This window comes from Tympanuchus pallidicinctus, unplaced genomic scaffold (genome assembly GCF_026119805.1).
Source record: "Tympanuchus pallidicinctus isolate F22 unplaced genomic scaffold, pur_lepc_1.0 scaffold8, whole genome shotgun sequence".
NCBI lineage: Eukaryota > Metazoa > Chordata > Aves > Galliformes > Phasianidae > Tympanuchus > Tympanuchus pallidicinctus.
Window position 1 is genome coordinate 27,504,858 of NW_026294802.1, and position 21,168 is coordinate 27,526,025.

Here is a 21,168-nt window from a genome sequence, read left to right on the forward strand (position 1 = left end):
AAATGTCAAAGGGAATCTTTCCAGACAGCTTATTTTAACCTGTGTCATTTCAACATGCTGATTTACAGCAATATCCAATTAACAGTTTTAATAGCCCACGTGGGGAAAAAGCAGCAAACAGTAATGGGCTAAACAGTTCCGCAAGCCAAATTCAATCCTGAAGCCAATACATGACAGTAACACAATTTGAAATAAACTCAGAGGACACAACAGGGAAGGTTTCCCGGTCAATGGTAAAAAGTCTTTCAGCCTGGAAATTAAACTGATTTTTAATTAATGATCATCTGTATTTGACAAACATAAGATTTGGTCCTCAAGCCAGTAATTTCAAGGAAATCCAAGTAAGCAGCACTGAAAAGGTTTGCTGGTCTGTTACTCATGCAGCTAATATATGTATTTCTAGGAAGGGAAAATCCTGACAGCCAGAGTGTTGTAAGAGCCATGAAACATAGGATAAGCCTCAATGCGGCTGGAGCCAAGGAAGGCAAACACATCCATTTCTTCAAAAATGAAATCTCTTGCAAGTAAATAAATGTTCTGTTTCAATTTCCTCTTCATTTACACTTTATTTCATGAATTTTAAACATTTCTTCTTGACATCTGTTAGCTACCAAACTTATGTAAATGTAATACCGCTGCAGATAGAAATCACCTATTGGCTTCTAACAGCTACACGTTTGAAAGCTTAGGGCACTGACATTTTTGAACATGTTATGTTTTAGTAAAAATAACCATCTACTTATTATATTCAGTCAAATACATGTTGAAATAGCCCCCAAAATGAAACTTCCATTGGCAAATTATTCAATTGAATGTGCAGCACAACACAACTCCTTTTCTTCTATTACTAACAAAAGTAGCTATTTTATATGTGCAGTGAGGGTATGCCTGTTAACTGGTCCAAAGAAAACTGGATACATTTTAAAACTGCTTTTCTTAAAAAAAAAAAAAAAAAAAAAAAAAAAAAAAAAAAAGTTTTATTGACAGCTGAAAAACTAAAATTAACAGTATTATTTTCATATTTTCAATTATAAGGTACAAGAATATTTATTCAGGAATGCTTTTAATATATTTGGATATCAATCTTTGCTTTGTTATCCATCCCAGAAAATCACTTAAATCACTTGTTATAAATCAAATTTACAAGCTATAAAATCTTATAAAAATTACAACCTCAAAGTCATCACACTTCTTTGTGATCCTGTATCAGAAATATCTGACATTATGAAGTTCTTCCAGAATTACCCATAACTATATGAAAATTATATGGGGTATAATTTTTTCTGGCAATTTTAGTATGACATAAGACTCTCATTTTGTAAATATGTACTCTATACATTCAGTAGATAATATACAGAAAAAAATCTGTGAGTCCAATTATACAATTCCACTGAAGAAAAAACAAGCACAAATTAAATTCTATGCAAACTATAAAACTTAGCTCAGGTAATAGTGAGTTATGACAGATTTTATGACGATTCAGTGCTGACTTAATCATTTCACTTACTATTTTGAAGCCACTTTGGATTAGACTGGTTTTAAAAGTTGAAGATTTATATATAATACAAACACAATTTACAGTATGTTGGAATTTGACCAACGTAAGCATCCATTTTAATTCCTCCCAAAGTGTACAATTATTTTAAGGCCTGATGTGTTAAAGGATTTATTTATTTCACTTGCACTTCATCCAACAGCAACAGAATAATTGAGCTGATCAGAAGCAGAACATCAGCTACTGAAATAAGAAGACTGTCTTGCCAATAGGACAGCCTCCATGCAAATTTTGATCTTCCTAGTCCTGTTTGATTTATAATAGCTGATGGGATTACAGTCTAGCTGAGGAAACCCACAATACATAAATGTGCTGCTAGTAGCTATGGTACATTAATCAATGGTGGTGACTGTAAAAGTATAAAATACTCCAATGTTATGTTTTTGCTCAGTTTCAGTACGCAGTAACGAGCAATTTAAGCACAAAACCAAACACACCAATCATGTATCTCACATGTACTGCAATACAGCAATTCAGAACTCTTCTTCACAAAGTTCTGTATCTACATAAATACAGGAAATGAATGCTCCCCAATCTCATCTCCTAAAACTGTATAGTATTCTGGCTTTGGATAGTACATAAAAGCATAAGAAATTAACTTTTAATAGTAATATCAAGAATAAAAAAAACAAAACAAAACACATAAAGGATGCAAATGAAGTCTCACCAAATTGAATAGAGACTCTTAAATGAAAACATCCTAAATATGTTTGATAACCCCAAAGCCTAAATGAGATATCATATTTTAAAGATTAAGCAGAAAGAACAGTGACTTCATATCAGAAGCCATCTAAGCTTTTGTACAATCCCATTTAAAAACACCCACCAGGTGTATATATATGAAGGACAACCAGCTGGCAGACAACAAGCAAAATTAGGTGTTTCATATTGATTCCCAAACCTGCAAGCTGCTGGCAGCTCTCCAGCCATGTGCTGAATTCCTAGTTTAGCCTCACCTGGGATTCCAATCTCACTACTGATCACCACGCATAAAAAAACAAAGGGAAGAAATCAAGTAAAAATGGCTGCCATGGAGAAGAGCTGCACACTCAAGTTTAAGGACAGACAGATGTGTTTGACACTAAACCAGCTCCAGTTGACACAGAGGTAACACTGAGAGAAGAAAAGGTAAACAAAAGGTTATTTATATGCTGTTAAGTTTTTCAGCTATACTGCCTTCACAGTCAAGTTGGTGGGGATGCAAAACTTCACACAATAATACAGAGAAGCTAGTTTTATCCACCAACCCTTCAGTCTATCTGAAACAATCTAAGCATTCAGGGTAAGAATCAAGTAAGTCCATAAACCTACATGTCAAAAGCTAGGATTTCAGGCAAAATAAATAATAAATAAATAAATAAGATTTAAAAACAAAACAAAACAAAAACACAACTTTTTCAATTATATTTTAACTACTAAAGAAAAATATCTTTCTAATAAATAAAAATAATCTGCTGTAATCAATCAAAATGTTATTACATTTTGTGCCAATACAAATTCTAAATTTCAAGTAAATCTCAGATTATAGTTTCAACAACTGAGAAAAGAATTCAGATTCAACTTCCCGTTAGCAGATTTTAGAAGCCATAGTACACCATAGGAACCTATCACATACAAATGAGAAAAAAATTCAACTCAGAGCTGATTACCATTCTGAAATGTCACTCATGGAAAGACCAGAGAAAGAAGAGGCAATAAAGATACTCGGCAACAAGTCTCTACAGTCAGTCCTTCCCAGGAAAGCGAAGAGGGAAAAACTAAAATACTTAAAGAAACAAAAATGTAAGCTGAGAGTCTAATATTTATTATAAAACCCAATTTGTGCATCTAATTTTCACTACCTCTGTTAAGGAAAGAATCTTCGTGGGTACGACTCTGTAATGTGAATGATAACAAATATGTAATCAACTCAGACTGAAAGAAATGGATCACAGTCTTCATTTGAGAATGTATCCCTTTTTAACTGATATGTGAGAGAATGAAGAAGATACCTTCCCCTTACTGGGGAACTTTATTTACACATCTGGGGAATGTCATCAGAAGACTCAAAAGAAATGCATCTGAAGTGAATGCACAATGCATCACCTCCCTCACAGCGAGAGAGAGAGAAGCTACTGACCAAACTGTCAGAAACTTGAAGAAATGCTACCAGCAAATTAAACTTGCTACACTTCCATGCCACAGCATGCTTAATTTGAGGAAGAACACAGTGCGAGAGTACTAGGAAAGAGAAAAGAGATTCCTGAAAGGACCACATTTGCAATATGCATTGAGTATTTATTGAAATCCTATTTTATAATGGTTGATCTGAGAAACGAGGTTTTAGCAACCGGAAGACAAGAAAAGCACTGTTCCATATAAGTGGCAATAGACAGACAAAGACATTTAAAAAGCCTTTAAATAAATCTACATGCAGTTTTACATTTTAATCCCATTAACTAATTCAGATGTTACAAATATTTCCATCTTCACCCAAAGAAAGAGCAATACTGCAGTGTCTGGACTTGTTTATAATCCTCAGGTCAAAATGCCTTGATCCTGGATGTGCAGCAAAGGCAAATTCCTAGGTAGGAGTGTTAAAATGAGTTTCAGCAAAGCTCACCAGTCTCACAGATCAAAGAACATGCTGTCACAAAACTGGTTCTACATGGAATTACCTTCCAAAATATAAAATAGCTTGGTTGTCAAGTCAAAAGTTTTGATATGGAAAGAGACATTTATATTATCTCCAGTCCTACTATCTCTCTGTAGGAACTCTCTTTGTAAACATGATCACTGAAGTGAAACAATTTTACAGCTTCTGCATCTGTTGGCTTTTACTTACAGGCTACCCCAAATAATGGAAGCAAACTGGTGGTATGGTATGAGACGGTTCTTCGGGTGAGTTGATTCTGCCATCTTTACTCTGTTTACAGGTAGCAAATAGGGAGTTTGCTGGTGAGGTTTCCTGATTTTTCTAACACAGATATCACTCATGTATACTTTACATATGAACTGAGTTACTTTAGAATTAAACTTATTATTAGAGGACTCCATCTGTGGCCATAATCTTCCTGAGGTTACAATTTCATCAGTAATGACAGGAAAGCTGTTTTAAGAATTTCCAGATTACACCCTCAGCAGTGCAGTTTAAACTGATGGACCAGCCTAAAAAACAGATCTCTGGAATGTGTTAGTTAAAAATAACCTTGCAAAAATAAGAGGGAAGAAGATAAATTATACCACTGAAGTGGTTGGCTCATGAAACTCTCCATGTAAGATATGGATTGCGTGTCTCATCTTTCTTGGATCTGATGAAGCAATACTCCAAGGAGGACCTGTAAGTGGAAGAGGCAGCTAGAAAAAGGTCACCAGAAAAGTAAAGACAACAGCCACAGCTGCAAACAGGCTCCATCTTCCTCACAAGACCTTCAGACAAGGACCTGCAAGAGATTACTCTCACTAATGACTCAGTTCTTAATTATCCACAGATCCTAACTCATCTAATGACTGAAAGTGAGATTCTATGTTCCCAAACTCCCTGCTCTGCTGTGCAACCACGTTTGGCTGTGGGATGTCTAATCCTTTCCCCCCTTCCCCCCCCATACAATCTATTTTATCACATGACAGCAGAAAGATGGGAACTATGACCTGAGAGAGCCTCCAGAAACGTGTGGTACCTGTTGGTTGGGATATAATCAACAGAACAGTATTTATAAAATCTTAATTAACAGGATTAATCATATTATAAATAAACAGAGCCAAGATACTGAATATATGTTTGCATGTGTCTATCTATATGTACATAAGCATGGTTGGAAAGATAGATTAATGCTGAAATAGCACTCAGACAAATATATACACAGTTCTGAAAGGCAAGAAACTACTTATAGGGATAGTTTTGTTGTTTAAAATTGCATTATATTCATCTGTACTGTTTTACTTCTTCACAGTTGTAACATTAAATTTTCCTTTGGCTAAGTACTTGGATTTTACTATTCTATATTCCATATTCATAATGGCATTTTGACTATGGAGAAAGAGACCCTTATATTTTTACAATATTTTTCTTTTACTTAAGAAATGGGCTGGTGAAAATATAATAGTGTGAATTTTGGGATTGGACCTTCATCCAACTGCCTTCAAATGCAATAAGGGCTTTAGAGGAAGCTATCTGATAACTGCTACTCTGATCGATTTGCAGAAACTCCTGCTATCCTTTGGTGTCATCTGATAACATTTGTACCTTTGGAAGGTTTGGTAAGAGCCACATTATAACATTCTGTTATTAATCATAGTGTATACAATTCACATCCTCTTAATCATTTGGAAACTTGTAGAATTTCTACAGAAAGAGCTGGAGATACGCCATGCAGCATAAAACTGCATTCTTGGTGTATCTGGTTGTTACTGAGTAACAGTTACGCTTCCTCACAAAACTGTTATTCGTGATTACCTTAAGACAGAACCAAAACTTACACTGTTTCAAGAATATGGATAAGAAATACCTAGGAAACCATTTTAAATTAACAGTTAAAAGCCATATAATGTATTTTTCTATGCATCTCAGTTGCAGTTCTGACAGTCATGAAATTTTATGTATTTCCACACCTGACAGTTAGCACCCTACAAAGAAGAACTCTCAGACTAGTTCAAAGTAGGAAATGTTGGAGCAACATTTATGTCCCTCTCATGCCACTGAATAATCAATACTTAATTATTAAAAAATATTCCAACTGACTTCTGTTTCTTTTCTCTTACACTATACACTTACATCTCATATGACAAGTGAACTCTATGCAGATCTTATAAACAAAGCGTCTCCTCTCAGTACTACTACTTTCCACTGCACCTCTGAATAGTACAACTGAGCCCCAGTAGTTCTTCATTTTTGAGATGCATTACGTGTAAACAGACAACAGTGATTATAAAATGCTTAGGTACTATGACAATTATGAAAACATCTGACATGATTTCATATGGGAAATTCAACCACTGACTTGTATTGCTGTTTTAGGAGGCACCTGTCATTACAGAGCTGAGGGATCGGTGACAACGCCACAGACTCAGGAGTCATTCTGACAAGGTTTCCAAAGGTTTATCTATGCCATCAGAGAGATAGCAGTAACTGCAGACACTTGTGACAGAGGTCTTCAGAATACATTTTTTAAGCACTTGTCTTTCATGTGTCTTTGTGTAACTTTCCCTCCCCCCTCCCACTTGCTCTAGGATCCAACCGCCCCATAATGAAAAATAGGACAAGTGTGCACAGCCATGCCAAAGTGGAGCACACCATGAGAAAAAAGTGACTCAACCTCTCCAGTCTAAAATATTTTCTAAGTTTAATTTCAGCGAGTAGTAGCATATGACAAGGAACATATTTTTGAGCTGAACAGTGGGAGTTGGTTTAGCTTAATACACTTTCTGAAGTGTGCTATCACTATGATAAATATATATCTTCATGAGGACAGCTTCACTAGAAAGTATTACTGATAAGAATCACAGAGAGAGGGAAGGAAAATGCAGCTTTCGCAGACCTGATCCTGGATCTGGAAATTTTATGTTTTAAATACACAAGCAGATTGCATTTGAATATATTAGATGCAAAGAAAGGGGGGAATTATATGCTCAGCCAGGGAGAACAGGAAAAGTAAGTTTAGCAATATCTGCCAGATACCTCCACAGTTTTTTGTGCTTTTTTTTTTTTTTTTTTCCCTCAAGTGATTCTCTTAATGTCCAGATACTATTTCAAGAAACTTTCCAGCATGCATTAAAAAAAAAAATATCTACAGCGACAGTTCACTTGTTTTAATGAAAGTTGTTCAGCCATATTAATATTTTCATCTTTATGCTGAAAATCATTGGTTTCTTTAATGCGAAAATGAAGTTGCTTCAGGCAAGGTGCTGCAAACGCAGCATACTTGATTGCGTTAGGATGTCTTTTCAGTTACAATATCCTTAGCGAAAGCAATAAAAGGTGAGCACGTACATCCCTTTGAATTTCAGTAACTTACAGAAACTACCTAGTACAGGTGGAAGGTTTATAACTAAGCCAACAGAATCTAGGCAGCAGCAATAGGTTTATTCAGCTTGCTAGTTATACAATTCTTCACATCTTTTGTACAGACAGAAATCTCTGGCCTATTTAAGTCCCACTTTAATGTGTTATAATCTTTTCGTGACACTGTCATAATCTCTTGAAAGAAACTCCTCATGCCCTTTGATGATATATGAAAATATCTGCTTTATGTCTGTATCCATGGTTTTTTTTACAGCACAGAAGGAAGATGTGAAGGCTCATTTTATACATCTGCATACAGACTTTTATATGTCTGTGCACAGACTTTTATCTATTTCTAATATTCAGAATGCTGATTACTTTCCTGTGTGTCTCACAGCACTAGTACTGCATAACTCTTAAAAAAATAAAAGTAATAATTGTATAGAATGTTTTTGTGAGCACCTCTCACTTATTTTTTGCAGTGCATAGTATTCTCCTCAGTGAAGAAGAATAATTGTTCTTGGTAGGACATTAAGGACAATTAAGGACCTTCGTGTTACAGTAAGAGTGAATAACATCAAGATTTTAAGATATACAAGCAAATTTCTAGCTAGACATTAAAAAAAGAAGAACAAAAGCAAATGCAAGTCAGCTTAAGTAAGTCAATGGACAAAGTGCTTTCTTATCAGTTTTGCCTAGTGAAACTCATTTCTCTAAGTGGTAAGTTTAATGCCTTCAAACCAGCATCTAATGGAAAGCAAACTTTGTCACATGGAGAGCATTACAAGCTATACCAAGGAAGACCAATTCTTCTAACACTGAAAACCTGGAGAGCTACTAGGAATGCTTCTCTGGTGCTGCAGAAAAAAAAGAAAAAAAAATCCAATTAACTTGTTTATTTTCATTTCTAAACGATATTGATTTTAAAAACAATTAAAATCACACATTCTTACAAATTCTAATCAGCATGAAATGATGGTAGTCTTCGCAAAATTGCTGTGGAATCAATCGTAACCTCTGGGAAAAAAAAAATACAAATGAATACAGTGCAAGTATTGTTGAAATCTCCTTTTGCTCTTATCTTTTAGTCTTTCTGCACGGAAGCTGTCATTCCAGCCACTAAGGCGTCTGAATAAGTAGAAGTTACAGAGCATCTTTTAAAATACAGCAAAGCCTTAAAACACACATCTAATGACTCTTCAAATGTCAGATCTACCTAGGGGAAGGAAAACAGGGAGCTAAGCAAACTATTAACAGCTCTAAGTACTGGGAGTGAGGGGAAAAGACAAGAGAAAACTCCTCAAAGCCTCTCTAGCCTGTGTGAAATGAGAAAGTAGGCTATACTGGTGTTCCTCTGTGAGTTTTAATGTAAATAAGTCATGCATCTTAAATAAGGTTCTGAACAGGCTTTGGCATGGCATTAACTCTTTCAGGTTTGGAGAGCCAGTGCAGGAACCTACAGCATTCAGCAACTGTTGACACCAGGCAGAGCTGAAACAAGTATGGAACAAACCTGTTTAGACAAGACTGAAAGAAAGAGTTCATTGCAACCCCATTTATAACTCCTGGTAAACTCATTTGAACTTGCTTCCTGGCCTGAAACTTGGTCTTCTCCACCTTCCAAATGAAATGCAAGAGGCCTGATAACTGTTACCACAATTTTGAAAGACAAGACAATGCCACTAGACATACTGCTGTTCTCTTAAGTACAGTTACTCATTTAAATCAATCATAACAAAAAGGTTTGTCAAAAGCTTAGCAAAAAAATAAAATTGTCTGCACTAAAACTGAAGATGTTTGTCTGACTGAGCTATTTTAGTGTATGAAGCAGCATTTTTTTTTTTTTCCCCTTTTGGCAAAATACCTTGATATTATTGAGCTTTGTTTCTGATGGAGGAAAGACTCCACTTTACACACAGTGTAGAAAAACCCCAATTTGTCAGAACTCAGCCTACTACCCTTGGTTTATCCCGTTTATATGTAAACTAGAACTTTTCTTACAATAAATTATTTTTATTTTAAATTTATCATACAATTTTTCAAAGTTACAGCAAGTGAGGTAATTCCTCACATGCTTATTCAAATATGCCTTTATGACCATGCTTCTGTTAGTCTCTTAGCTGTGTTATACTGTTATTCTGTTGTGGATATACAGCCATCTTGATGGGGCTTTTTAAACACCATTCACTGCAAAAGACTGAAGAAGTGAACCATTTGTTTCATCATGTAAGCAGTCTTTTTCCTTTTCCATCAGCAGACAATACACTCAAACACACTGTATAACACTGCTAAAATATATTCCACATGTAGAGACTGTCATGTTTCTAACCCTCACACCAGCCTAATCCCGAGAAAATAGACCATGTTCTTTTATGTTCTCCTTAGTGCTTTAATTAACTGACTTAGACCAACTGCGCTACCTACTTCTATTCAATCTTAACATTATAGCTATGATTATTAAAAGGAAATTCCTAGTTTAGCAATTGCTACCGCAAATCCAGTCTTCCTGCATACTGACCAGGAATCCATATGCAAACCTTCATGAATGTCATCTAATTCCATCACATCCCTGTTCTATCATTTTCTCTTTCTTCTATACTTGTTTTTTCCTCCACAAAGCTCTAATCTCCACATCGTAATTTCTGAAGTCCCATGCTATGTACATCAAACAGCTCTCCCAATATTCTAGGAACATACAGCCCCATCCCATCATAGAAACTGCAGTACCCAATGCCTACGCAAACACGAAACTCATTGTGGGGCCATGGACAAAGCTTCTTTTCTAAAAGTTTCTTTAAAAATATAGGAAGATACTATAGTAACTTTATAGTAAAGTTATAGTAAAAAAAGGTTGTAGTTGCTAGTGAAAGTATGATGAACTCTCTCAACTCCCAGATGTAGAGTTATTAACACTCTTCAGTGGGCTCTTATTTAAAAAAAAAAAAATCTTGTGTTGGCCATGGTCAAGAAGGATCCTGTTCCAACAATACTGTTTTACAGCAGAGATCACAATTCTGATTCTTGAAAATCTGATATTCATAAGTGAGCAACTCTGGAGAAGAACAGAATGATTAAGTTAATAAACAATCATTTGCAGCCCTGGAGAAGACAATCACAGATGACAGCTCTGCTGTAGCAGAGTGAAAAGAGCTATAATGAAAACTACTTTAGCCATGGCTATCTGAAAATTATTTTATATTCCTGCATTTTTAGATGGTTAAGTCTCTCTTACCAAGCAGAAGTTCACACATTTTCCTGGGAGTTGCCATAATTTCTGTAGAGTTTCTGCATCTATCAAACACTTTTATAACTTCCACGAAAGAATTCATCCTATCTGATTTTTAGATGGCTGAAAGATGTCAAATTTAAACTAGCCAGATTTCTTCTCTCTGCAGTTAGCAGAGATACCTCCACCGGTACCTCTGTGCAGATGATTCATTTCTGCTAATTGTGGGGGAAAAAATAGCATTTTTTTCTGAAGGCACCTACATTTCTCACAAGGTAATGTACTTTGAGTAGACACTGCTTTCAGACTGCTAAAGTTCAGTGCATCCATTTCTACATTGTTGCCAACTGCTCAAATGCTTTACTTATGAGAAACGCAGGAAAAAGCCTCTTTAAATGCACAGGAAAGAATGAGCACAGCACATTCTCATGACTCAAATAGCTCTGGCATTTTCATGAAGTCTCCAACAATGCCACATTCTGTAGCAATCTCATAACAGCATCACTCTCTCCCATTTTCTTAATTAATCATCTAAAAGCCAACTGGTGTCATAAGATGATTTATCTGAGTAGCCAATGGGGATGCTGTCAGATTTGGTCACCTTTTTTACTATAGGCTGACTAAACAGTATTACTGGCTATAATACTACCTCTGAGCATTTTCCTTGCTCGAGAGGTTTGGATTTTATTCATGGCCTAATTAAGAGGGGAGGGCAATATCTACATAACGAAAAGAAAGCATTTCACTAGAAGAGGATTATTTCCACCAGTGCCTATTCATTTTATTCTATATAAACCTGCTTTATTTCTCTATGTCATTTTTCTTGTCTCCTGCAAACCGTATCAGATTGAAGCTTGCATCATGCCAAGTCATGGAAGGGAAATCAGCTTCCTCTCAATAAACTTCTGAAGCCATTTTCAGTGCCCATCACAATCTGCTGTACTAATCACTGAAAAGCATCAGCTTACCATTTATCATAGTTTATAGCAATACATTAAGACAAAGTCCTATGTGAATACTATTTTTTCCCTTTTTTCCTTAACATCATGCTATGGTGATGTTTGTTTGTTTCAGTTTAGTAACTCACAGCTCCTTTTCATACTTCAAAGCACTGTTCAGAGAAAAACATTGTCTCTTGCTAAGGCTGGAGCAGGAATTTTTCCCTCTGGAGAGCTGACTAGTTGCTGTTTTGAAGCGCTCAGATTTTAGAAATGTTAAAAGAGAAAAGCAGTCTCAAAACAGAAGCTGCAAAGGTCAAGGTAAATGCAACATAGTTTGTTCTGTGTATGAATGCTCTATGTCAACCAAAATGTGTGCAGAGTCACCAGACACATTTCAAATAGCCAGTCAAAGAAGATTCTGCCTGTACTGCTTAAACGTGGATGATAGGCCCATTTGAGATGCTTCAGGTTATTAAAAATATCCATGTGGAGCTGTCAGGCATGAAATTGCCCCAGACCAAAAGCATCTCACTTGGAGGCCATAAGGAGCAGGAACTAGAAGTATTCAGGATATTCCAAGGCATTTTAAACATTACCAGATAACCATGTTTACGCACGCGAATCAAGTCCTAAGTGCCTGCCCTCCCACCTTTCTCATTCCAGAAGTCAAATGCCCCACTTCCAGAGCATCACTCTTGTTGCAGTTCTTCCTTCAAGATTCAGAACACTGTTAATACACCACTCATTCAGACTTTATTAAGTTTAGTGTTCCTTTCCCTTTCTCCTACAGGGTTGAGATGGATTGTCTCTCAGTAAAAGACTGGAAATATTTCAAAAAGATTATGTGCAGCTCATAGAAATTGTAACCCTGATCTCATAAGAATGCCATGAAACTCTAGAAGCCCTTGGCTAGAGGTTAGATCAGATCAGCATCTCGTAAATTTTCAGGCTGGCAACCTCTCCATCAAAAGGGAACCAAGAAAAAACTCACAATCACTTTCAACTACTGTTAAAACAAGACCATAAAAGTATTGCTTACTGTTTTCATTTTATAGATAGGAAAAGAAAAATGAGCTACCTTTCTTGGTATAATACAGCAATTCCACACCAGAGCTGGACAGATGGCTACCTTTTCAGGGATAAAGACCAAGGACAAGGGTAGGAATTGTGAAACTCAGTAGAACTAAAAGAATGCAGGCAAGAACATGGAGTTATGTTCATTCAAAAAGGAGCTAGAGATGGGAGGAAGGACAACCAAAGGAAAGTCAGAAAATAGTAACAGCTGAAAAGAGTGCAGATGTAGGGATAGCAGGTCAGAAAGCAATATTCCAATGAACAGGTTGGGAAAGTGTCAGAGTTAAGGTAATAGTAAAGTAATCAGATAAAAATTATCAGCAAATCATTCAACCACCACAGAGCATCAACCCAACATTTCATTCTGGACCTCCAATGTGACAGACAAAGGCAACACCACTTTCACTCATCAATGTACTCACTGTCAACAATCAGGAAACATGCGAGTTTCCTCTGAAAATCAGAACAGTTCCCCTTTAAGCCTTTTTCTTACATGGTTGACCAATTTCTTACACTGTAAGAAACAGTATAAACTTCTCTATAATACACTTCAAAATTTGAACTCTGTTCTTCAAAAATATTCTAAGAGTAAATGTTAAGGGCTCAATCTCGTCTTCCATTGTGCAGCATACTCACTGAACATCTTGGAAAAACACTTTCTGAGACTGCATTCAAAACTTCAAAGTGTTTTGTGCTGTATAATGAAAACAAGACCATATCATTTTTGCATAAACAAGGTAATTAGTACCTTGCATACACCCATAAAAAAAAAACATCAATAAATTATCCTAAATAACCTTAGAGCTGCCATGTACTAATCCTGCAGAGAAGATTCCCTCAAATCCTGAAAAATATATCATTTTTTTACGCTATATTTTAACTCACACACCACATTATAGCATTCATAGATTAAATATTGATTCATTTCTACAACCCTCAAGACAGAACAGCAAAAGTATTCACCTTCTTCTATCCTTTTTCTGTATCTAAAACTCAATTCATCAACTGTTCATTCTTCCACTTGTCAGGACTCTTTCAAGGGCTGCTCTGAAAGTAATGCTTCCTATGTTATTATGTTGGCCTATGATGTCAGAGGTGGATGTTGGAGGTATGGCAGTTGAGGTTGGACCTCCCACCAGTGTTCCACTGCACTTTGTTGCTGTGTGACAGATGGCAGCAGAGGAGCAGTCAGGCAGAATAGCATCTGACATGGAGCGCGCAGGAAGCAAAGGTGTATCACTGAATTCCTCCAAGTAGAAAAAATGGCATTCACTGACATTCACTGATGACTCCTGAACATCTATGGAGACCAAACAGTGAATGTGAGCACAGTGAGGTGGTGGGTGATGCGTTACAGCAGTGGCAACAGTAACATGAAGGAGGAGCCATGCAGACCGATAGCAGTGCAGATTTTTACCAGTGTGGCACATCGGCTCTTGTTCACTGCTGGCAAAAATGCATAGGCTAATGGTAGTGGCCATGTTCAAAAATAGTGCTTCATAGCTCAGAATTTGCTATACCAAATAGATTTTCTGTCCTCTTTGCACCTGTTGTAGTTTGCATTGAAATAAGTAGGAGGCATTACTTACGGAGCAACCTATGCATTTGTTCACATTTTCCTTTGGACCTATGGATTGCATCTACAACCTCTTTTGACAAGTTTCACAAATCTACCACCTGCCTCAGTAGCTGCAATCTTTTTGTGCTCTCTGCACCTGCCTCCTGCCAACCTCACAGCATGGCTCTTTATTCTTCTCTGGAAGAGACAGTCAGCCCCTCCACTCCATATCATTCACAGCTTAAAGAGTCACAACTGTCCAAGCATGAAAAGCTTTTGCTTACCTAATCATTCCCCACAGGAAAACTATTCCAGACTCAAAGATTCCTGCAAGAAAAAGCTCTGCACATATGAAGAAAAGGTTTTGTGTACTGCAAACTGGATTAAAACTAAGTATGTGACACAAATACAGAAATGTATTTTATATTCAATATCCATAGAAACACAATTAAAAACCCTACAGCATATCTTTTCAGAATTAAGTAAAATCCAATGCCTTATCCACCCCTCATTTTAACTAGTGTTTATAATGATATTATATTGGAAAATGTGGGTTTTTTAAAGACTTGAATCATTTTTCAGAAATGAAATTCAAACAAGAGCTATTAGTTTAAAACCTTACATGATCATCTTCAAGTTCATAGTATGATATGGAAGAAAACTGCATATCTACAAGCTAAGTAGAACTTTTAAATGTGGAAATTGGTTATTCAAATGAGAAAAATCCCCATTTCTCATTCATTACCAGAATTCACATCAATTGGCAAACGATTCTACTATCCCAGCATATTCAGAAGTCAGCAGAGTTCAGAGAAGTCGAAGTCAGTCAGACTCTTAAAAATGTTTGCCACTGGATGACAAAATGGTTCCCCCAGATTCTCCACAGTTCCTGATAACCATAAACACTGTAAAGATCTCAGAGAAGCTCACAACAGGCAACAGCAACCACAGAAATCTGACAGCAAATAAGGACAGCAAAAAAAAAAAAAAAAAAAGCCTTGTCAAAGGACAGGCAAGTAGTCAAAACTGTCAGGACAGAGTGGTTCCTGTACAGAATCCTAGCTAGTTTACTACAATCTCAGATGACGATCAATAACTTGATATGCCAAGTGTTTGTGGAAAGGGATGTCAACAACACAAATTTACAAGTGAGCTCAGGTCCCTCTGATAAAGCAACATTTTCCAAACCTAAATGCCCTCACATATGCCCCATAGACAGAAACCTTAATGAAGTACACAATGCTCTGCAATGAGGACAGAAGCACACCAGGTAACATCCCTGAAGTTCTTTGCCTCAGAAAGTACAGGCACGTTTTCTGTATCAAAGCATTCTCACAATGAGCACTCCCTCAACATCTGTAGACAATGCTTTTCTTTTTGTCACTCATTAGACCCCTCAGATAGACTTAATACTACTGCAAAATCTCAACTGTAGAAATACTGCAGTATTTTCATCTTCTATTCATCAGCCACACTATTGTCTCCAATCTTCTATTTTCCAGTAAAAGTAAGTAATTAAATATCAGCACTCAACTGTATTACAGGCAATAGCATATTCTTAAGCTTAGTGATCTTAGCATTCTCTTGAACTAGGAACAAAGTACTTCACATTCAATTCAAATTTTCAAAAATATTTACAATCACAAATGTTAAAATTTTCTGTATTTTACATTTCTTTACACTAAATAAATTCAACTCTGCTATAGCATAATAAATTTTGCAAACTATTTTGTAGTGATACTATAGGAAAGCTCAAGTTTTCAAGCAGTACTTCCTATTAACACCAGTTTCCTACGAACACTTGATGGAAAAAAAAAATATATATTCACTTGTGATTACTACTCCCCTATTCTGTTGCAAAGGGATGCAAACTTGAACATACTAATTTCCAATAAGATAGTTTTAAAAGAAATGCAACAGTGTAATGATAACCTATAAATCATGTTGAGTTGAAAGGACGTATGTTGCTATTGTGAAAGATATTCTGAAACAGAAACAGCTACTACTGCCTGCTGTTACCTGGCATCCACAGTAAACTATCTGAAGTAATGATCGGAGTCCCACTGCTCTTCATTTATATTCAGAGAAAAGTTTTTGATTATACTTTTCCTTCTAAATTTTCACTACCAGTAAGTCTGTAACTTACAGTATGAAGACACCATTACATACCTGAAACTGTGCATCAAAGGGTACATGGGAAATCTAATGCACATGCCATGTTTAAATCTGTTTGCATATATCACCAGGAGAACACTGCCTGTAACCCACCATTTAAAGAGAACAAGAAACAAATGCCAAAGCATCCCTATAAAATATTCATGCAACACCCTCATCTAGCAACATCAATTACTTTATCTATCTCCTGCATCGTTAGTTGTAAGTCTAATAACACTACTCAGCAGGCAAAGGATTTAATGAAATAGACCCTGAGCTCCTGGGAGGATCACCTGTGGTTCCAACTCTAACACTTCTGATCAAATACAAGTTTCCTTCCTGCTGTTGAGCAATAGGCTTTCCTGGATCTTGATCAAACATGCCCCTAAGTAGGGAAGGTGTAGTAATACAGTGTAAAATATTCAAGCGTATCAGGGAATAAATGATTGTAGTGAAAGGGAAGAAGAAACTATTTCAAAAATAAGAGAAATTGACAGCTTCTACTTTAGGTAACTTGAGCTGCAAAAACCAGTATACACTTATTATTTCAGCAAGCTACAACACAATTAAACATATGTTAACCATCAAAAATTAACCACATGAACAAACACCAGATACTTCTTTACACTGTTAGAGGCTCCCATTTACTACAAATACTCTCAATTCTGTTCCCTATCTAAACCAAAGACATCAAGACATAAATATTACAGAATAAACGCTTCTCAATGGCTTCCTAATGAAAGCAAGGCTCAAAATAAACAGCATTCAAAAAAGAAAAAAGAAACTCATCAGTGAAAGCTGCCAAGTTCTCTCCCCAGTGTTTCACTGACTAACAAGTCCAAGTGCTGTCTGCTTCCTGCTCCTTCCAGTGCAAGACTGTAGAGGGGACAATTTGACTTCCTTTCCTCTCCAGAAGAGAGAAAAAAATTCCTTATTTACCCTTTTAAGTTAGCCTAAATATCTTTACTTTGAAGTCTTGTGCATTCCAGTCAGGAATTTCCTTTAAACAAGTAGGCATTTTCCTGGACTCTGCGTGAACTTCACATTCTAGGGAAAATCTTACCTAATTTTGGCAGGGAATAGGGCACTTTAAAATAATCTTCATAAAATTCAATGAGTCTTCTTGTAATATTTAGGGCATAGTCTCCTGATCCTCTTCGGATTGCATCAGGCCTTGCGTACAATCGTACCTGTTAAAGAACAAAGTGAAAGACTGATCATTTCAGTGCCTACATAGGAAAGTTAAGCTACCTGCAGAGGTGAAGCATTCTAAAGTTATTGTGAGGTGGCAGGTTTATTTGCCTTTCCTCCAAATGTTACTGTCATACATTTGTCAAAACACGCTGCAGCTGAAAATCATAACGTAGACAACTAAGGTTAAAAAGTTGAGAAGTCAAAGTCTCCTGCTTGTTTATGTTGCCAAATCAAAGAATTAACACCGCTTGCATCAAAATTCTTAAAGAAAACACATGTGTTTGCTAGAGATATGATGGTAGAGTGGATTAGTATAATGGTTCTCTGCCTACACTGAATGTAGGCAAGATGCAGTGGCTCAGTAGGAGAGAAGTTCATGGTTTGTTAAAGGCACATTATAGCAAACTGAAAGTATTAGCACTCTGTGAAGAAAAAAATAAAAGAACATTCTCCTTTCTTTTCTCTGGCAGGACACAGCTACCCTCAATGAGCCACGTAAGACTGCAAAAACAACTATTTATAAGCTCATTCGTGTTCACGAACAATTAACATTCCCCAATCTTACACAACTGCTTCAGGTCTCTGCTTTTGGAGTGCAATAAGTTAAAGCTGTTTATACAAGCTGCTGTGTTCAGAACAGAAAAGCTCACACATCTGACTACATTGAGTGCCAAATGTGCTGACCAGCTCATGTTCAATGAACAAGGTAACACAATGCATCATGAGGCTATCCATTATTCCCAGTCTTTCTGTTCTTTAATGCTTCCTTATGACAAAGACAACATACAGCTTATGACAACCGTTAACCACAAAGGCTCAGAAAGGAGGGCATCTTTCAATACTCCTCCCTCACACACAGCCTGATGGTCTCAGCAGGGATGGGGAGAAGTGTGCTCTGTCTGTGGTGGCTGGGGCAGAAGACCTCTCCCTGCAGCTCATAATGACCAGTTCAAAATGATTCTCTATAAAACGACAGTTCTAATAATAATACAAGTCTCTATTACTTCCCATGGCAGGATTAAATCCCACCCAGGGATCCAAGGAAAGCAGCAGGGCAGAAATCAGAAAATACCAGTGCAAACATGAATTGGAAATATCAGTTTTGAAATATTTCTAAATGCTCTGTTCTGGACCAAGAAAAACCCATGGGATTTTCAGCTTCAGTGAAAGCATTGCTAAACAGTGCTTTACTGCTCATTTTCTGAACCAACATTCAGTTAGCCAAGTAGAAATCAGATGTCAAACCTCAATTCTGCTTTAATCCATTCTCTCTTTCTAGGGGGTAGTTAGCAGCAAAGAATGATGACTGAGTATCTCCATCATTATATCTTTGTATTCCATTACAGAGCCAGTGCACAATCAGCCATACATAGTTAGGATTTGTAAGGTAAAATGGATAACACTGTGTAACTTAATGAGACATGTAATAATGCAGAGTTCTCATAATCACCACCTGAAAGCACATAAAACCTCACCAGAACTCCTCCAAGTCACTACTTCCATTTATTGCTTCCTTCCAAACTTCACAGTGGCTTTATTTTACACATTTTCTGTCTGCCAAATTAAGCATATTTTCTAAAACCAGAGATTAACCACAGTTACAAATTAAAACTTCTTGAAACCTTTAGTTTATGAAAAGATGGTAAGAACTGCAATTAGATTTGTGATGAACACTGCCATGTATCATTAAACCTTTACACACAATTTTGCATAATTGTTTTACTGGCACAGTTGACTGTATCGGTGTATTAAAAAAGAAGACTTGGTCAACCAAGTATGCAAAAATCATTCAGTTTGACAGTGGCCAAATATGTCTGTTATGAAAAATTGGACAACAGAAGGGACTCAAATAAGGACGTAGAAGAAAAGTCAAAGTTCACCATACTGTATTACAACGTGTGCCTTCTAGCAAACACAGAAAAGGTATTTAAAGATGTTTAAGATTGGAGCCAGATACCAAAACTCAAATAACACAACGCTGCAAATTTTCATTTTCTATCTACTTAATGTTGAGCACAGTTTTATTTTTCCAGTACACTTTCCCTGGTGCCTCTCTGCCTGCCTTGCACAGCTCCAGACTGACAGTGCTTCACTTCTGAACACAGAGATCACACTTAAGCTTGAACACAGTTCAGAAATTATCTGTGTCTTTGCCCAGGTCTCTCATGGGCATTCCCAAGGCATGCCAGCAATCTTCAAATGCCAGAAAAGCTCCACACAAAATGCAGTTAATGTTGATACCTCCCTGCACAACACATCTTCTTTGGCTGTTTCACAGGATAGTTATTAGTTTGTTTGCCTAAAACCAGGAAAGGTCTTTTAGATTTTAACTTCTCTCATTTTCTTAAAAAAAAAAAAAAATTCAATATTGCATATTCCAAAAATGTACCTTCTTTATGGGCATTTCTGAATAACAGTGGTTGCATAATGGTGTAGTCTTCATCTAACACATCTGATGGATGACACTACCCAGAAAATAATTCAGAATTATGTCCAGAAAGAGTGTGAAAGAAAATGGGAGTGAAAAGTAACCAGGCAGTGGGGATACTCATGCTAGAAGGGCACTCACTCTACCAGGAGCTGCCTTCCACCTGAACAGCCTCAGAACATAATATGCATGAAGGAACCCTAGACTCAGAAAATTACCCCTGGGTTAGCAGAGGGAATACAGACGTTCTGGAGCATTAAGTGATACAGACTGTAGAGTGTTCAGACAGTGCTCTAACAAGAAGTGTCAGCAGATAAAACAGAATGAAGATTGAGACACGAGATTTGTGTTTAGCATTTTTTTTTGTTTGTTTGTTTACTGCTTTCACTTCAGAAGGCAGATAAGCTGCATTACTTTATAGGTATGTTGGACTGAACAACAATGCATAATTATTACATATTTTCCCACAGGCTGTTTGATCATTATGCTAAGAATTTGATTTTACATTAATTTAAATAATAAACAAGAAGAATTTTTTCTGCAGGGTCAGACCTAAATATAAATAAAAGTACTATGTGTCCTGCTAGGAAAGAAAGAGGCCTCTGACTAGTTGCAAAATTCATCAAATACTGCAATGGCACAAGTAAGAAAGAGTATAAGGACTATTCAGAAAGAAAGGATTCACAGCATTGATATTCACTTAAAAATAATGTTATTTTCTGATTTCTTTAGCTTTCTTCCATATTTTTGCTCCATTAACCAGATCTCACACACATTCCTACACATGTAAATCTGAACACCCTTTAGAACTTGATAGAAAGTCATCTAATAATCTGTTTTACAACCTGAGCTAGTGCTTTGGATGCATGCTCTATTTTTCCTACCAAAGAGTACATGTTCACTCTGTGAGTCGAGAGAGAAAGGTGCCCTATAAGACTCGTGCCCTAGAAGACTTGCAAAGCTTCTTCCACAGTACGAGTGGTTATCTAAACAAATAAAGTCTCTTCTTGAATGCTTCAAAGGCATCCTTTTATCTTCCTAGCCTATAATACAAACTT

The 21,168-nt window shown here is 36.6% G+C and overlaps 1 protein-coding gene across 1 annotated transcript in view; it reads right to left on the reverse strand.

The window, feature by feature from the left end:
* The window catches only part of TRHDE (thyrotropin releasing hormone degrading enzyme), a 213,011-nt gene that overhangs the window by 156,362 nt on the left and 35,481 nt on the right, over positions 1–21,168 (reverse strand). Inside the window, exon 3 of the mRNA XM_052668324.1 lies at positions 17,552–17,678. Coding sequence (XP_052524284.1) covers positions 17,552–17,678 — 127 coding nt within the window. The remainder of the gene's footprint in view (positions 1–17,551; positions 17,679–21,168) is intronic.